Source organism: Thunnus thynnus, unplaced genomic scaffold, assembly GCF_963924715.1.
Source record: "Thunnus thynnus unplaced genomic scaffold, fThuThy2.1 SCAFFOLD_80, whole genome shotgun sequence".
Lineage (NCBI taxonomy): Eukaryota > Metazoa > Chordata > Actinopteri > Scombriformes > Scombridae > Thunnus > Thunnus thynnus.
Genome location: NW_027095959.1, coordinates 18,232 through 35,061, shown reverse-complemented (window position 1 = coordinate 35,061; position 16,830 = coordinate 18,232). Strand labels below are relative to the sequence as shown.

Genomic DNA, 16,830 nt, shown 5'->3' with positions numbered 1-16,830 from the left:
TAATTTTTACAGTAACTACTAAATACAGATGTTGAATTAATGTCATGGGGTAAGTACAATGTTTCCCTATGAGCTGCAGAAGGCCTATAGCAGAAATACAAAAAGTAAAAATAACTCAAAATTGTACTTAAATACATTACCTATACAGTGACTATCTATCTATCTATCTATCTATCTATCTATCTATCTATCTATCTATCTATCTATCTATCTACCTATCTATCTATCCTATAGTTTAGATACAATAGGTGCACTACTTTACTATATACAGTAAGTCCCCTGCTGGAGACTAATGCGGATAAACCACACACTTTACAAATTCTTAAGATGAAGTTGAAGCTTTAATAAAATTTGTGATGCATATTCTTTAAAGATAACAGTACCGAACAACGTACAACAAAAAACAAAGTAGAAAAATAGCTTCATATACTTTCAAACTAGAACATCTACAATATATTCTAATGATAAGATTCTTACATTCACAAGATGCTGCACAATTCATGTAGCTTTTTCACATAAAAATACATTTTGCAATGCATGAATAAAAGGTATCAACAGTCACAAAAAAAAGTTCTGCCACACTTGGAATGAAAGAACAATATAGTTGTTAAAACCAACACATACATGGCCTTAAACAGGATCTCACATGAGAAAGGGAACAATTTAAATATAAACAAACAGCATAGGACAAAACCATTCACATAAAAAGACAGATATGAAATCCAAAAGATCAATGTCGCTGATCTGATCAATTTCTATAAAATATAAAATAAATATAAAAATATATCATTGATAGCTTTATCACAACAACTAAACAGTTCAGGTTCTTAAGTAAGGCTGATTCTCAAGTCTTCTTGATTATTCCAAGCACCATGCTGGATTATCATTTTTAAACAGGAAAAGTGCAATAAAATAAACAAACTCCAGACTATATAACTCCCATTAAGCCTCATCATACTGACTAAAGTTTTCATGACATCACAGGGATGTGAAAGCTTACAGCAATAACGTGTGGAGGTGCGGGCTAACAGCTATAATAAGGACATAATGACAAAATGGAATTTTATTCCACAAACATAATTTGACTGCAGGAAGCTGCAGGCTTATCAGAAGGGTGGATCTGTTTTTCTGTATCTCCCAAAGCAATCCTTTTGGACCAGATTTGTTTCCTTGAACAATTTGAAGAATTAAAAAAATGTAACATACACCAGTGAAAAAAGGTACAGCTCAATTTGAAACCAAGACAGATTCTTCAAAAATAGCCACAAGTGATTGAAAAAAAGCAAAACACCTTATTTTGTTTCATATCAAGAAACAACAGACATAAATTCCCTGCATGTCCACATGGGATTTGTTGGAACATGAAGAGAGCCTCAGAGGCACTTCATGAGTAATTTGCATCATCAGTCCTTTGTTTCTTTCCCAAAACATACTGTTAAAAACAGTACACAGAAACAGATATTTTCTATTCACTACAAGCACCACAAAAGCACACCTACCCTTATTTTTACACGAAACATTCATATAAAATACAGCACGAGCTGTTTGCTCTTGCTTTAAACATGAATATATTCATATAGCCTACATAATGTGGGCTTTATAGTCTGCACTTTGAAATAAATAGTCTATATCACTTTTAATCACTCCAAAGGCGATACAGCTTATATTATGTTTATGATATATTCTGGATGAACCAATAATCTACTGAAATATCTTCACTTTCACTTACAGAGTTCTTGGATAAACACTTTTAACTGCTGGGTACTTCTTGCCCGCCGTAACAATTATAACACATTCATAGGATTTCTTTAGGCCAAAATAAAAATTCAGTCATTATCAATACAACTTCACTGAAGAACATTACCAGTGATGAAAATCAGCAAAATAATGAGGTAAATGCAAGACTTTCTCACCCATCATTGTTTTTTGAGTTGCAAAAACATATACGTGGTCTCATTAACTTCGATAGGATGAGAAAGGCCTGTGACCCTTTATGGTCGAGCAATACCTACTTGCTGCTCCTCAATACAGGTTGCAAATGTTGATGAGAGTTGAGTAGATGAAACAAAAAGTGATGCTTTCTTCTCAAATTGAGTTCTGGGGAGGTCAAACTCTCAAAAAGAGAAAACTTATGACAATAAACATTATTGTGCATTTGTGCATCACATACTAGTTTGGGGTTTTTTTCTTCTTTTTAATCATCTCACAACACCTTTGATTTCTCCTATGAGCCCTTGGAGGGGTACTAGCCCCCAAGTTGGGAACCACTAGTTTAATGGTACAACAGAAACAGAGTTTAATTCATAAAGGTGAATTAATAATGACTGGATTTTTATTTAAAGTGATCCAAAACTTTAAAATCAGGACTTGCCTGTCCCAGATTTACTAAAGTGTGATAGTCTGTCTTTGGGGTAGAATAAGAGATTTAGCTCTTCATATTTGGAATTCTCCGGTGTGCTGCCCACTCTGAGAACCCTAAATGAACAGAAACAACACGTGTTAAGAAATTGAGTAAGACAATGTTTGTAAGAAAGAGAGTATTTGTGGCTGAGACAGAGGGAGGAGATATCACTGTGTTCTTACTCGTGACTGACTACTGGAAGGATTGGTACTGCTGAAGTCCGAGTATCTCTTCTTCTGCGGTGTGCAGAAACAGGAGAGAAAATAGGCATACTCCTCTCTAACCTGCAGAGGGCAGCAGAACATCAGGAAAAAATCCACAGCTGGCAACCCTCATGTCAGTGCAATCCTCCATCTTTGTTTCACACTTTCTCTTTTAGTTGTGTTTTTATCTATTGTGTTAATCTCTCCATTAACCTCATGCACACACACATGCACAACCACTGTTTCCTACCTGTTTAGACAGCAGGCAGTGCATGACAAAAATCAGTGCTCCCTGCAGGCTGTTGAGGATAGTAAAGATGTATGCTGCCACTGTTGTACCAATGTACTTTTTGAACAGGAAGGAACCAAACACCCACGTCAGACCCAGTAGACACAACTGGGCAATAGCTGTCACTGTGAAAGCTCTGCAGAAGAAGAGAGGGAGGGTGGGAGTGGGATTAAAGAAAGATCAACAAATATAGAGAGAAAGAAAGATTAGCATGAGCACTAACACGTGGATGACTCAGTTACAGCTCTTGTGCAATGCATTAGGTGTGTGTGACATTACTCCACACATTACAACTTCCAAAGCCACATCGTTACGCACACATGCATACAAGCAGGCACACAGACTGACTTAATTTTGTTAAGTTCAGAGAGGTCTGGGTTGAGGCTGGTGAACTTCTGGGCGAGCTTCCAGATGGTGATGATGAAAAAGAAGATGTTGAGGAAGGTGATGCAGCACACAGGGCCTAAGAAACTCCAGATGAAGCCGTCTGTCAGTGACAGCCAGCAGCTACAGTTAGGAGGAAGGAAACAAGCGCATGACAGGGTTTTCTTCACAACATCAAGATAGATAACAGTATTTCTCTGTAATCCGCCGATGTGCAATCACATAAGCAAATGCAAAACATTTCATCTTTTCTTCACCCACTTACTGCTCCTTAGTGCCGTAGCCCTGGGGATTAACGATGGCCGATATGATGACGATAACAAGGGGTGTCCCATAACCAGCGATGAATAAGTATAGGGGCCGAATGGTGGCATTGAACACCAGGACCACCATGCGGTACAGCTGCACCCCTTCCAGCAGCATCCACATAAACACTCCCAAGAAGAAGATATGGAGCATTGCTGCAGCAAACCTGCAGCCGCCCTGCAATGCAACATAAACATATGAGAAAAGTAAGTGTGGAGAGAAGTAGAGGAATGAAATGTCTCATGCTGTCTTTACATGGACTGCAGTAAACTTCGAATAAGATATTCCCATGTAAATATAATGTTCTGATGATAATGACGTTAATAAGATTATTAAATGAGTACATCAGCAATTTGTTATTGCGCTTCCTTAAGGTTTGTGGATTAACAAGATGACATTGAAGCTGCACAGGAAGAGATATCCTGACTTTAATTCTGCAGTATAGTTCAAGCTCTATAAAACACTAGATCCTACATTTCCTATAATGACACTTTCTCTGAACTGAAGATTGAACTGTTTTCACAGACTAAGCAGTAGTCCTCATGACAAGTAAAGGGAGCATCATGTTTAAAATCAGTGGAGGGTGAAAATGCTGTCTTGTTAAGCATACGGACAACAGTTGGATTACTGCAGTCCATGCTAAAGTCGCTGTTTGCTTGGACGAACATACCACAGGTTCGGTTTTCGAAATGCCGGCCAGAAAGATGCGGTCAGCCACGAAGAGGCAGACACAGAGGTGCAAGTGGATGGTGGTGCGTGTCCCTTGTATGGAGCGGCAGAACTTGAACGTCAGGATGCACAGTACCAGACACAGCAGGGACATGTTCAGCCCTATCTTTGTTATCAGTATGAGCGCAAAGGGATGCTAGAAGAGATGACATGTCACACCGTAAGGTGTGTAATCATTTACAGCATAATGTGTGTGTTGTTTTCTTGGAAAAGAAGATTTTTTTGGCAACTTGGGAGCAAGTTGTAAACACATTGACATATGACGGTATTAAGTGTTTATAACAAAGAAGTTAGCAAGCAATGCACAGAGCAACGTTAACATTAAAACTCCCAGATCAACCCACAGACAGACCCACTGTGGCCACTGTGCACAATGTTCAAACTCATCAAATACTAAACATTTTACACATCCACATACTGGTAAAAATACAACATAAACTGCAGCAGCACACATGTGGTCTACATACTGAAATATCCTTGTGGTTCTGAACACGAAACTGCTGTACGGACTCAAAATATGGAATATGCTACAGCATGACATTATGCTCATGGCTGTGCAGCCAGTTCTGGGGAAGAGAAAAAAATTCCCCCTCAACTTGAGATGGTGATATAGTTAACTCACTGTTCCATCGAGACATATTGGATTCATACTTTCAACACAACTGAACCCTTTGGCCTCAATTCAGACTTAAATGTGTCATGCTTCCTCTAAATCATGATATATGGATGTTTTGGAACAGGTACCTTTTGTGCTTGATTTCATGTAACTCAAAGATATAAGTGTATTCTTCTTTTTCTGTCTTGTTTTTAATGTATGGGTGTGGCACCTGGACATTGACTCTGGCAATCCCCACCCCTGTATCTATTATCCAATAGGGTTGATTTCTTGTTCCACCCTCTACCCAGTGACAAATATACACCTGTCCTAGATTGACTATATATGTGTTTGCCTTACGCTTTTGTTCTCTTTGACTAAGTAGTGTTGAAACGTTGGCCTGTTTGCATTATTAAAGGCTGCAAATCAATCAGTGTGCTCCAATCAAACTAACTCTGGCCGCCATTTGTTGCAGGGAAGGTGGTGTACAGTCAGTTTTTCACAGCTTTTTTGCAAAAGAAAACATTCGCTTGCTGTGCCTAAAAATGGGGTTGATGAGAGCAGTGAAACTGTAAAGTTTCAGAAACACACCTGTAAACCTGAGGGGATAATTCTCTGTGGGTTCATCACTATGAGTGAAACATTTCACATTACACATAGTCACTTGACCTTGTATTAATATTTTATTGATTAATGCATCTTTAAAGCACATGAGAATCTGCAAAAGGAAATAAAAATAAAACAAGTGACACTTTTTCATTTGTTTCCAGTGAAAAAGATTGTTTCAATGATTTCTTTGGATGTTAAGACTTAAAAGCAACTTTCTCAGTGGAGAGTATCAATAAAATTCAAACATTAAACATGTGTGTCTGTTTCTTACCGTCATGGGATAGAGAGCCTTAAGCACAGCGAAGCTGCTCAGAAGTTCACATGTACACACAGTGTGTGTGGCATTGGTTTGTTGTTGATGGCAACTCTCTTCGGACCAGGCCCCTCTTTCATTCCAGTGTGCACAGATGTATTCCACCTCAGAGGACTCCACTGTCTCCTAATACACCAAAATAAAACCCATATAATCTTTATCTTTTTATATTCCATACAATGTACATACTGTACATTAGAGGAAGTGACACAACATTGAAATGAATGTAGGACAGGCAGGAGTACGTTTAGATGTCTGAATGTGATGTTCACAGGGCTGCTCAGGTTCTGAGTGGACGGGTTAGGGTTAGACACAACAGACACAACTTTAGAGAAGATCTTGAAGGAGGAGGGATTTTTGGCATTTTTTTCATGTCCTTTGAGCTCCTCAAAGGAGTTGTTAACAAATGTATCAAGGTTCTTGTAGGTCAACAATGCAGCCAGAGCAAAGCCTATAAAGACAATGAGAAATATGATGGTATTTAGTGATATATTATTTAATACATTATTGATACATGCCTCATTTGTCAGAAGGAAAGAGAGGACGAGTTTACCAGGATATGTTCCCGTCCCAGCTGCTGTTGTCCAGTCAGTGTCGAGACGAGCATTTTCATTGGTCAGAATGAATGGTCCAGTGGGTTGAGTCTTTCCCCTCTGAACTGCAATCTTTGCATCTACTCAAACAAATAACCAATTTCATATAGTAATCTCCCCCTGCACAGATAATGTTAATTCCAAAATATGTCCTATTTTTATTTATTAAACTCTATATATTATCATCCAGGGAAAAGGCCTGTTACCTGTCTCAGTGGTCTCCATCTCAGTAATGCTGTCTTTGAGCTGTGGACCAATGAGCCTAATGGACTCCTCCACCGTTTGGAGAAAAGCACTCACGTCTTCCCTGTGGTTCAGGTGACCAGGGGACAGGATGGCCTCAGTGGCGATGAGAAATTTCTGTCCATGTTGTAAGACACAGAAGGGGGAATTGACAATACTGTGTGTTTATATGCAAGAATGTGTGTGTGTTTGTATTTTGTATCAGCTTTTCTGACCTCCAGTAGCGCTTCTCCATCAGTCTTCCCCTCACTAGCATTGTGTGGGTTAGACAGAGCCAAACAGTTGTTTCTCATCATGGATAAAATGTCTTCCAGGCCTTCAAGAGACTGAGAGACAGATACAGACAGTGAGAGAGAGAATAACGAGACTAAAGTTCACATATACTAAACTCTACAGGGCTGCAGGGTGTAAATAAAAGAAATTGCCCCTTCTGAAATGTTCTTTAGCAAGACACTGGAGGGTGTCGTACTATAACTGACCCTGAACTAAGATCTGCATGGGACAAGTACAAAAATAAATCCTGCATAAAAATTTTGTTTATTTATGATTGCTGCAGTGCATTCATTATGCTAATAATTTGGTATCTAAACATGTGTTTTACCTGTGCAGGTCTGCTATTGGCTTGGAAGGTTTTACAGTCAAGCTCTAAGTGGAAAAAAGTGAAACATCAGATGATCATCATGCAAGACACTAGACACACATGAGTGACAGAGTTTGACACTTCACTGTGTAGCGTGAGAGAAGGAGTTCTGATAAAATCTACACAGCAAAGCAGCAGCACTGAACAGATACTCTATTCTTTGTCTTGCAAGACATACACCACAGATTATCTGGAATCCGATGCAACACACACAGTAGCATAAAAGAAGGGCGAGCATTCAACACCAACGAAGAAGCAAAGAAGAAACTGGGGCTGAAAAAATTGCAAGTAGTGCAAGATTCAGTGAACAAACAGTTCTATATGCATATGAGGAATATGAGGATATCGAAGCCATTGGATGCTTAATTAATTTGAAAGTAAGGAAGTAATGGCAATGGAGGGGGGCGTGTATGCATACACTCACGTGAACATGGAGTCCTTTCATTGCCATAGTGGGTGTATCCTTCTGGACACATGCACCAGTAACTCCCATCAATGTTCTTACAAGTCCCTTTTATTCCACAAAGGTCTTCTTTTTTCATTTCAGCTTCTTTGCATTCATCTATGTCTGCAAGAAGATAAAAAAACAGAGACATAAGAAATGATGGACATTCCTCAAGACATACACCACAGATTATCTGGAATCCGATGCAACACACACAATAACATAAAAGCAGGGCAAGCATTCAACACCAACAAAGAAGCAAAGAAGAAAAGAAGAAACTGGGGCTGAAAAAATTGTAAGAAGTGCAAGATTCAGTGAACAAACAGTTCTATATGCATATGAGGAATATGAGGATATCGAAGCCATTGGATGCATAATTAATTTGAAAGTAAGGAAGTAATGGCAATGGAGGGGGGCCATGTATGCATACACTCACGTGAACATGCAGTCCTTTCATTGCCATAGTTGGTGTATCCTTTTGAACACATGCACCGGTAACTCCCATTAATGTTCTTACAAGTCCCTTTTATTCCACAGAGGTCTTCTTTTTTCATTTCAGCTTCTTTGCATTCATCTATGTCTGCGAGAGGATAAAAAAACAGAGACATAAGAAATGACGGACATTCCTCAAGGCCAATGATTTCGATGAGAAGAGTATGAAATCTTAAGATTCCAGGGATTGCTGTAGCCCATGATGGAACGAACATTCCATCATCAACAAATATTCCTTATGTTTTGGAAACAAGCCAGTACACATTTACTTCATCCCCTGCAAGTGAATTCACTGATCTCTTGCAGGGTCAATCTATTTGTGGCCTTTTAAATCCTGGTGTGTCCAGGGCCACTAGAGTGGATTTTCTATTTAAAAGCCCAACATTGGTCTACTCTCACAGGTGTAGTGTGGGTGTACAGAGCTACTTGATTGACACCTCTCTCTCTCTCTCTTGTCATTTTTGTGGCATCTGTTGGGGTGAGTCGACTTACACCTTGATCATTCTGGTGAGTATATTGTTTTATAATTTCAGCAAAGTTTCATCACAGCTCCAGTCAACTTCAACCTGAGAAATGTGGACACAAAAAAGTAGACACTACTCACCTATGCAGTGTTTGGGGTTATTGGTGGGATTAGTGTACCCAGAATGGCAGGTGCACTTGTAGCTCCCAATCAGGTTAGTACAAACTGCCTTGTGACCGCAGATCACAGTGTTATTGTAACACTCGTTAATGTCTGACAGAGGAACAAATGAAGACAGATGAGTGTTCAGACAAGAGAGAAACTCTGACACTGGTCGCATACACTAACACTCACACTCACCTTTGCACTGTCCATCTCCCATTGTGAAGTTAACTTTGTTTTTAGTATTTGCAAACCCAGCTTTGCACTGACAGTAGTAACTGCCATCTATGTTGTTGCACACCGCGTGTTCCCCACATAGTCCCTCGGTTTCTTCACACTCATTTATATCTGTAGATTTGGATACAAATACATAAATCAAAGAGAATATAATTATAGTGATTAATCTTACACATCAATACATAATAGAACATAATATTTACTGTGACAGTGTCTTACATTCTTGTAAAAACTTAATTTAAAGCAATCTCTGTTAGCTCTTTTTCTTCCCACACTTCTGTCCACCATGATCACCAGTCTGTGGTTATATCATTACTGTCAATGCAGTGTAATTATTTCTGCTGGTTGCTTGAAATTGTGGTGATCTAAAAATTTGAACCTCATCTACTGTTGTTTTCATTGTAATCCAGTCTTGATATGAGCAGTGCTTAAACGCCTAAAATGGAAAAATGAATTAAAATGTCAAAAAAGGCTGCTTTTCCTGCTAAACTCCAGTAAGAGGTATTGCATAATGGGAGCAACACTTCTTTCTGAGAGTGACAGTGGAGAGGGGTGGTTAAAATCAAAAGTCATGGGAGATTATTACCTTCACATTTGTTGTGATTATTGCCAAAGCCATCTGGACACATGGAGAAACATTCCCCCAGCATACACATTAAGCCTGTGGGGAAAGAGAGAGGCCATTTAGTTGCATTTCACAGTTAAGGCAAAATCTTACAATGATGAGGAAGACACAATAAAGTAAACACTTAACACTTATCTAAAGGACACTACACCAAAAATAAATCTTTTTATTCAATTGAATTTTATTTATTTTTGTTTCTGCACCATAATACCACTCTTTCACCAGTGATCTATATGCTCAGTAAAGTTTCTCCACGACACACAGTAGCCAAAGATATTATCTCTATGTTGAAATATTGTCTCTTCAAGCTCCAAAATTTAGCGTATTTACCAATTTATTGGAAAAGCTACGATTGTTTGGAACATTACATGGATCAACAACAGAGATGTGAATTATACTCTGGGATTAGTTAGAAGTTTCTATGAACTTTTAAAATACGTTTTGACTAATTTTGTACCATGACTTTCGGTCACCGCTGGAATCCATTGTACAGTAACTGCTGTGACTTCGATTTGACTTCATCTGCCATCCTCCAGTGGAGTCATTTTCTTTATCTTGTTGTGTTTTAACAAGAGTGTGAAGGTGAGACTATGTGTGTGTTTGTGAGGTGTCCATATGGGTAACATGTGTATGTGACTGATGATGTAACTACTTGCAGCTGTAATCCTCTGTTCCTCTCTCAGACATCAACACATGCACAGAGAACAAGGATGTATTTCACAAAAATGTACCGCTTCATGTCTCCTTAAACCATCCCTTAGTAAAGCTAGTAAGTGAGATTAACTTGTGTGGTTTTTATAAAATATATTTTCATCAACAAAGTGTGTGGGGTGACATATAATTAAGGGGGAAGGCTTGTGGTCATAATTAGTAGTAGCTAGTTGTATGCCACATTTTGAATTACATGCATGTTCCTGATTGTGCAGTGTTATTTTGTTCTCTTCCACCCATGACTCCACCCAGTCACACACTCACACACACAAACACAAATTGTGCTCTCATTGATAGACTTACCCAGGATAAGTAACGCCTTCCCAGGCCCCATGTCAAACTATATCCCCGTACAGCTGAAGACTTTATCAAAACTATGAATTAAATGTAAATCTGATTGATGTCCTGTAATAAAATTTTAGGTCCTCTCATAAAGTTAAAGAAATAAAAAGTATTGTTCAGACTTCTCAGAAGGAATCACAGTCCAAGGTCCATGAAATCCACAAGATTTGAGACACAAAAAAAGAACGCTAAAAAGATAAATCCTTTCTGTGGAGGGTGATTCTGTATGTGGCAGGAAAAATAAGTGTGAACCTTCACCAGCTTTCCTCCTCTCTCAGATTCAGACTCTCAATCTGAGTATGCGCCCCTCTCTCTGTCTCTCTCTCTGTCTCTCTCTCTCTCTCTCTCTCTCTCTCTTCCTCCCACTCACTTGTCTGTGTGTCCTTGTCTCTCTCTCACGTCACTCTTTCTTGGTCTTTTTTTTCACTCCATATCTTTCCAAGTGAACACATTTTTCACGCTGGCACCGTATCACATTGCTTACACAAACCCCCTCTCTGTCTACATTGTCTTTCACATTTCGCTCTACGCTCCAGTGAGCTCTATTTCAGGAGCTATTCACAACACTCTCATGAGGGACGCAGTGTGCTGTGATAGCAAGGCTACGGAAGTGGACCCAATCCCAATGTCCACACTCAAGGACTCAAGGACTTTAAAGCACGTTCTCGCTAAATCCGCAAGGGTTTAGGGCACAAATGGTCAGGTGCGTGAGGGCTCTCGGGCAGACATCTTGAGCCCTTTATGCACATTTTCCGTAAGTCCGTGATGGATAAATTATCAATACACTGAGGTTGGTTGAAGTCAAGCGTCTCTTTAATTCAAACAGAACATATGTTGCAGACATGGAGAGTGCGCAGAGTCTCCGTGGAGAATTCTGACAAGACAAAGGAAAGTCACTAGTATATATTGACGGCCTTGATGCCCTTAAGAGGCACCTTTAGTTGTTTACAGATTCCTTCTAACAGACCTAGACAAAGCTTTACAGAGCTCTCCCTTCCATATGATGACCATGATGTCCATATGACTATCATAGTGTTCCCATCAAGGCCCTACCGCCAAATGTATACATACATATGATCATACCTACTTAACTAATACATGTATTTTTCTATCAGTCTGCATCTTTGACTTTGCCTGAGGGAATTACCCACAGTTCACAGCGTTATGACATTAAATCAGCATTTAAATACAGGGTTACCAGGGAAAGCCCTGAGGGTTGTTCCATCAACGCAGCTAAAGAAAGCTGCGCTTACTTGAAAAAGCCTGGCTAGAATTAACGTCAACTTTCACTTGAGGCTCAAGCCGTTCCACTAACGCAGTCAATGCTAAATCTAGCCAGGCTGGAATAAGCTTGCAGTGTGCGCGTGCACGGAACAGTCGATTGTCGAAAAGACGATACTATGTCTCAAAATGAAAAGAAAACTGGAGCGGTTTTCTTCTCAGCAGCAGAATAAACCTGTTGATGAAACTATATGAAGAATGTGAAGGAGTTTTCACCTAAAAGGACAAAACTGCTACAATTAACAAGGTGAGGGAGATGACTTGGCACAAAATTGATGACAGATTAAATGTGTCTATGTAGGTGGGCAGTGATAGCCTTAAGGTTAGAGGAACAAACTTATTACTAGAAGGATGAGTTCAATCCCCTCATTCAGCCTGATAAGTCTGCATGGTCAAAGTGAAGAGCAGTGCTTGTTCCTGCTCATGGTTTTATCTTTATTTGTTAATAAATGAGCATTCAGATCAGTGACTGTGGTCATGCTATCACTAGGCTAGATAATATCAGATGTATATTTAAATTATGGTGTAGGCAACTTAAGAGAACTTTCCAACATTATCATACTCTTTGACACATTTCACAGGATGTCCATTTACAAGTATCACTGAAAGTTAAAAATTAACTGGAAACTGCCCGGCGTGGCGGAGCAGTGTGGTCATTTTGGCGTGATTGCTTGCCGCCAATGTGCTTCACTGTCATTCAAAGGTAATGCGCTCTGCCAATGTACCCTCTCCCATTCAAGTGCGCAGTCGGTGCTGTGTACGCACTGGTAACGCTGGTGTTTCTGTGTGTGTGTGCACAGTCGACTTATTTAAACAGCATAAATTTTGTTTGATCACTGATCACTGTAACTGTGATCAGCTGTATTCAAAACACCCTCGTTGTTTTCACAACTTTGAACTCGCTCAACTTAATGGAAACTGTTGGGTCTAAACTGTACTCAACGTTTACTGAATCTGTGTTTCTCCACAATGACACAACGAGAACCGGCCAAAAAATTTTTTTTTAATATTTGATAATATTGTAATCGATAGCGTTTGGGAGTCTCTGTGCAGCGCTGTTCCGGTACCTGAGTCAACTAGGTCATGGGAGAGCCCACACTGTCGTCCATCTTTCAAGACTTGCAGGGGTATGAATGCAACAGAACCTCTGATCGGACAGATTGATTTTACGTGTGACCAATTGGATACACACTTAAAAACAGGGTCAAAATTCATACTCATCACTTGTTTGTAGCTATAATGTCAGTGTCGCACACATAGGTAGGAAATTTGTGTGCCTGTGTGTTTACACATGTGCAAATTATATCTGTGTGCACAAAACCTTTTCACACATGCACAAAATATTTCTACAGCTGCAAAACATTATTACACATTCATAAACCATTTCACAAGCTCAAAAATATTTATGACCAGTATTTGATTCCATACAGTTGTAACACCCACTGCAAGTCACTAGCATAAGAAATGACAAAAAAAGGAAGTAAAGTATAAATATTTTTATTACAGACAGTCAGCTATCACTATCACACTGACTACCAGCAGGTCAGTCATTCCTGCACTCTTGCCTTCTCTGCATGCCAGCATGGATTGAGGTGTGCACCTGCCTCAATCCACCGGCCTGAGCCAACAGTGGCAAAAACCTCCGTTCCTCCTTCAGGTAGCCTTATATCTTGACAAACCAATTGGTGCACCTCTCCTTTTGCCGCTCGGTCCCGCCTGCCACACAATTGTAGATGTGCACTAAATAAAGCAGCCTTGTTTTTATCTTGGAGGAAGCATGTTTCTTGTTTTATCTGGTTGTGAAGAGTTTATCAGATGGAGCAGAGTCACATCCTCATGACCCTTACAGAGCAGTTCAAAATATTTTGAGCTTGTGAAATTGTTTGTGAATGTGTAATAAAGTTTTGCAGCTATAGAAACATTTTTTGCATGTGTGAAAAAGTTTTGTGCACACAGATATAATTTGCACATGTAAAACATTTTTGTAGCAGTAGAAATATTTTGTGTATGTGTAATTAAAATTTGTTCAGGAGGTTTTCCAACAGTGAGGTTTCACAAAGTCTGAGAGACTAAACTTCTGTCTAATACAGAGAAAATTTGTTTTTTATTTTTAAAGGTGGAAGGGTACCAATATTTTCAGCCACGTCTGTTGCTCTCAATCAGGTTAGTACAATTTGCCTTGTGACCGCAGATCTCTGTGTTATCAACACACTCGTTAATGTCTGACAGAGGAACAAATGAAGACAGGTGAGAGTGTTCAGACAAGAGAGACACTCTGACACAGGTCACATACACACACACACCTTGGCACCGTCCATCTTCCACTGTGAAGTTAACTTTCTTGTTAATATGTTGTCCAGTCAGTGTCGAGACGAGCATTTTCATTGGTCAGAATGAATGGTCCAGTGAGTTGAGTCTTTCCCCTCTGAACTGCAATCTTTGCATCTAATCAAACAAATAACCAATTTCATATGGTAATCTCCCCCTGCACAGATAATGTTAATTCCAAAATATGTCCTATTTTTATTTATTAAACTCTATATATTATCATCCAGGGAAAAGGCCTGTTACCCTTCTCAGTGGTCTCCATCTCAGTAATGCTGTCTTTGAGCTGTGGACCAATGAGCCTAATGGACTCCTCCACCGTTTGGAGAAAACCACTCACGTCTTCCCTGTGGTTCAGGTGACCAGGGGACAGGATGGCCTTGGTGGCTGTGAGAAATTTCTGTCCATGTTGCAGGACACAGAAGGGGGAAATTGACAATACTGTGTGTTTATATGCAAGAATGTGTGTGTGTTTGTATTTTGTATCAGCTTTTCTGACCTCCAGTAGCGCTTTTCCATCAGTCTTCCCCTCACTAGCAATGTGTGGGTTAGACAGAGCCAAACAGTTGTCTCTCATCATGGATAAAATGTCTGCCAGGCCTTCAAGAGACTGAGAGACAGATACAGACAGTGAGAGAGAGAATAATGAGACTATTCAGTATTTACTAAAGTTCACATATACTAAACTCTACAGGGCTGCAGGGTGTAAATAAAGGAAATTGCCCCTTCTGAAATGTTCTTTAGCAAGACACTGGAGGGTGCCGTACTATAACTGACCCTGAACTAAGACCTGCATGGGATAAGTACAAAAATAAATCCTGCATGAAAACTTAATACATTTTGTTTATTTATGATTGTTGCAGTGCATCCATTATGCTAATAATTTGGTATCTAAACATGTGTTTTACCTGTGCAGGTCTGCTGTTGGCTTGGAAGGTTTCACAGTCAAGCTCTAAATGGAAAAAAGTGAAACATCAGATGATCATCATGATCATGCAAGACACTAAACACACATGAGTGACAGAGTTTGACACTTCACTGTGTAGCGTGAGAGAAGGAGTTCTGATAAAATCTACACAGCAAAGCAGCAGCACTGAACAGATACTCTCTTTATCTTCCAAGACATACACCACAGATTATCTGGAATCCGATGCAACACACACAATATCATAAAAGCAGGGCGAGCATTCACATCAACACCAACGAAGAAGAAGAAACTGGGGCTGAAAAAATTTGAAAGTAAGGAAGTAATGGCAATGGAGGGGGGGGGGGGGGGGGGGGGGGGGGCGTGTATGCATACACTCACGTGAACATGGAGTCCTTTCATTGCCATAGTTGGTGTATCCTTCTGGACACATGCACCAGTAACTCCCATTAATGTTCTTACAAGTCCCTTTTATTCCACAGAGGTCTTCTTTTTTCATTTCAGCTTCTTTGCATTCATCTATGTCTGCGAGAGGATAAAAAAACAGAGAGATAAGAAATGACGGACATTCCTCAAGGCCAATGATTTTGATGAGAATAGTATGAAATCTTAAGATTGCAGGGATTGCTGTAGCCCATGATGGAACGAACATCTCTGCAATGTAAGCAGGGGTACGGTCGTGTCAGTCTTAATGTCAGTAGTGTTGTGAGATGTATATTGTTTTATAATTTCAGCAAAGTTTCATCACAGCTCCAGTCAACTTTAACCTGAGAAATGTGGACACAAAAAAGTAGACACTACTCACCTATGCAGTGTGTGAGGTTATTGGTGGGATTGTACCCATGATGGCAGGTGCACTTGTAGTTCCCAATCAGGTTAGTACAATTTGCCTTGTGACCGCAGATCTCTTTGTCATCGTAACACTCGTTAATGTCTGACAGAGGAACAAATGAAGACAGGTGAGTGTTCAGACAAGAGAGAAACTCTGACACTGGTCGCATACACTAACACTCACACTCACCTTTGCACTGTCCATCTCCCATTGTGAAGTTAACTTTGTTTTTAGTATTTGCAAACCCATCCTTGCACTGACAGTAGAAACTGCCAAATGTGTTGAAGCACACCGTGTCTTTCCCACATTGTTCTAGGATTTCTTCACACTCATTTATATCTGTAGATTTGAATACAAATACATAAAGCAGAGAGAATATAATTAGTGATAAATCTTACACATCAATACATAATAGAACATAATATTTACTGTGACAGTGTCTTACATTCTTGTAAGGAAAGGAGAGAGGCCATTTAGTTGCATTTCACAGTTTAGGCAAAATCTTACAATGATGAGGAAAACATAATGAAGTAAAAAACTTAATTGAATTGTGATTCTTCAAGATGGAAGTGGGTGACTTTCTGTTTTAAGGCCTGAGAGATTCTGAAAAGTTATCATGTCACAGTCTACTGTGCATGAAACAGAGAAATCCCACTTTGTCTCGGGAAAGTGAAAGTGACGGCCC

General features: G+C 39.6%; 1 protein-coding gene across 5 annotated transcripts; it reads right to left on the bottom strand.

Moving 5' to 3' along the window:
- Positions 1 to 1,519: 1,519 nt before the first annotated feature.
- On the bottom strand, positions 1,520 to 16,516 carry LOC137179154 (adhesion G protein-coupled receptor E5-like). Of its 5 annotated transcripts, XM_067584055.1 has the most exons (19): positions 16,335 to 16,516; positions 16,119 to 16,247; positions 9,691 to 9,765; positions 9,066 to 9,215; positions 8,847 to 8,978; positions 8,187 to 8,330; positions 7,730 to 7,873; positions 7,267 to 7,310; positions 6,881 to 6,991; positions 6,629 to 6,782; positions 6,383 to 6,502; positions 6,075 to 6,280; positions 5,788 to 5,955; positions 4,254 to 4,448; positions 3,543 to 3,760; positions 3,242 to 3,400; positions 2,855 to 3,029; positions 2,584 to 2,685; positions 1,520 to 2,475 (listed from the first exon to the last, which is right to left on the bottom strand). In XM_067584055.1, exons 1-19 carry the CDS (start codon positions 16,354 to 16,356, stop codon positions 2,434 to 2,436), a joined length of 2,490 nt encoding a protein of 829 aa, XP_067440156.1. In that variant the 5' UTR covers positions 16,357 to 16,516; the 3' UTR covers positions 1,520 to 2,433. The 5 variants fall into 5 exon arrangements, with proteins under 5 accessions (XP_067440156.1, XP_067440152.1, XP_067440153.1 ...); XM_067584051.1 differs by lacking the exons at positions 16,119 to 16,247; positions 16,335 to 16,516 and adding an exon at positions 10,744 to 11,320; XM_067584052.1 differs by lacking the exons at positions 8,847 to 8,978; positions 9,066 to 9,215; positions 9,691 to 9,765 and adding an exon at positions 15,695 to 15,838 and having other exon boundaries at positions 16,335 to 16,489.
- Positions 16,517 to 16,830: the final 314 nt, after the last annotated feature.

Bases quoted from the DNA above. Each gene is read 5' to 3' on its own strand.
- LOC137179154 (XM_067584055.1), bottom strand. From the start codon at position 16,356: ATGGGAGATGGACAGTGCAAAG. The intron at 6,783-6,880 runs GTCAGAAAAGCT...CAACATGGACAG, and splicing joins ATGGAGAAGCGCTACTGGAG to AAATTTCTCATCGCCACTGA. The intron at 4,449-5,787 runs GTAAGAAACAGA...CATCTCTTCTAG, and splicing joins AGGCTCTCTATCCCATGACG to CATCCCTTTGCGCTCATACT.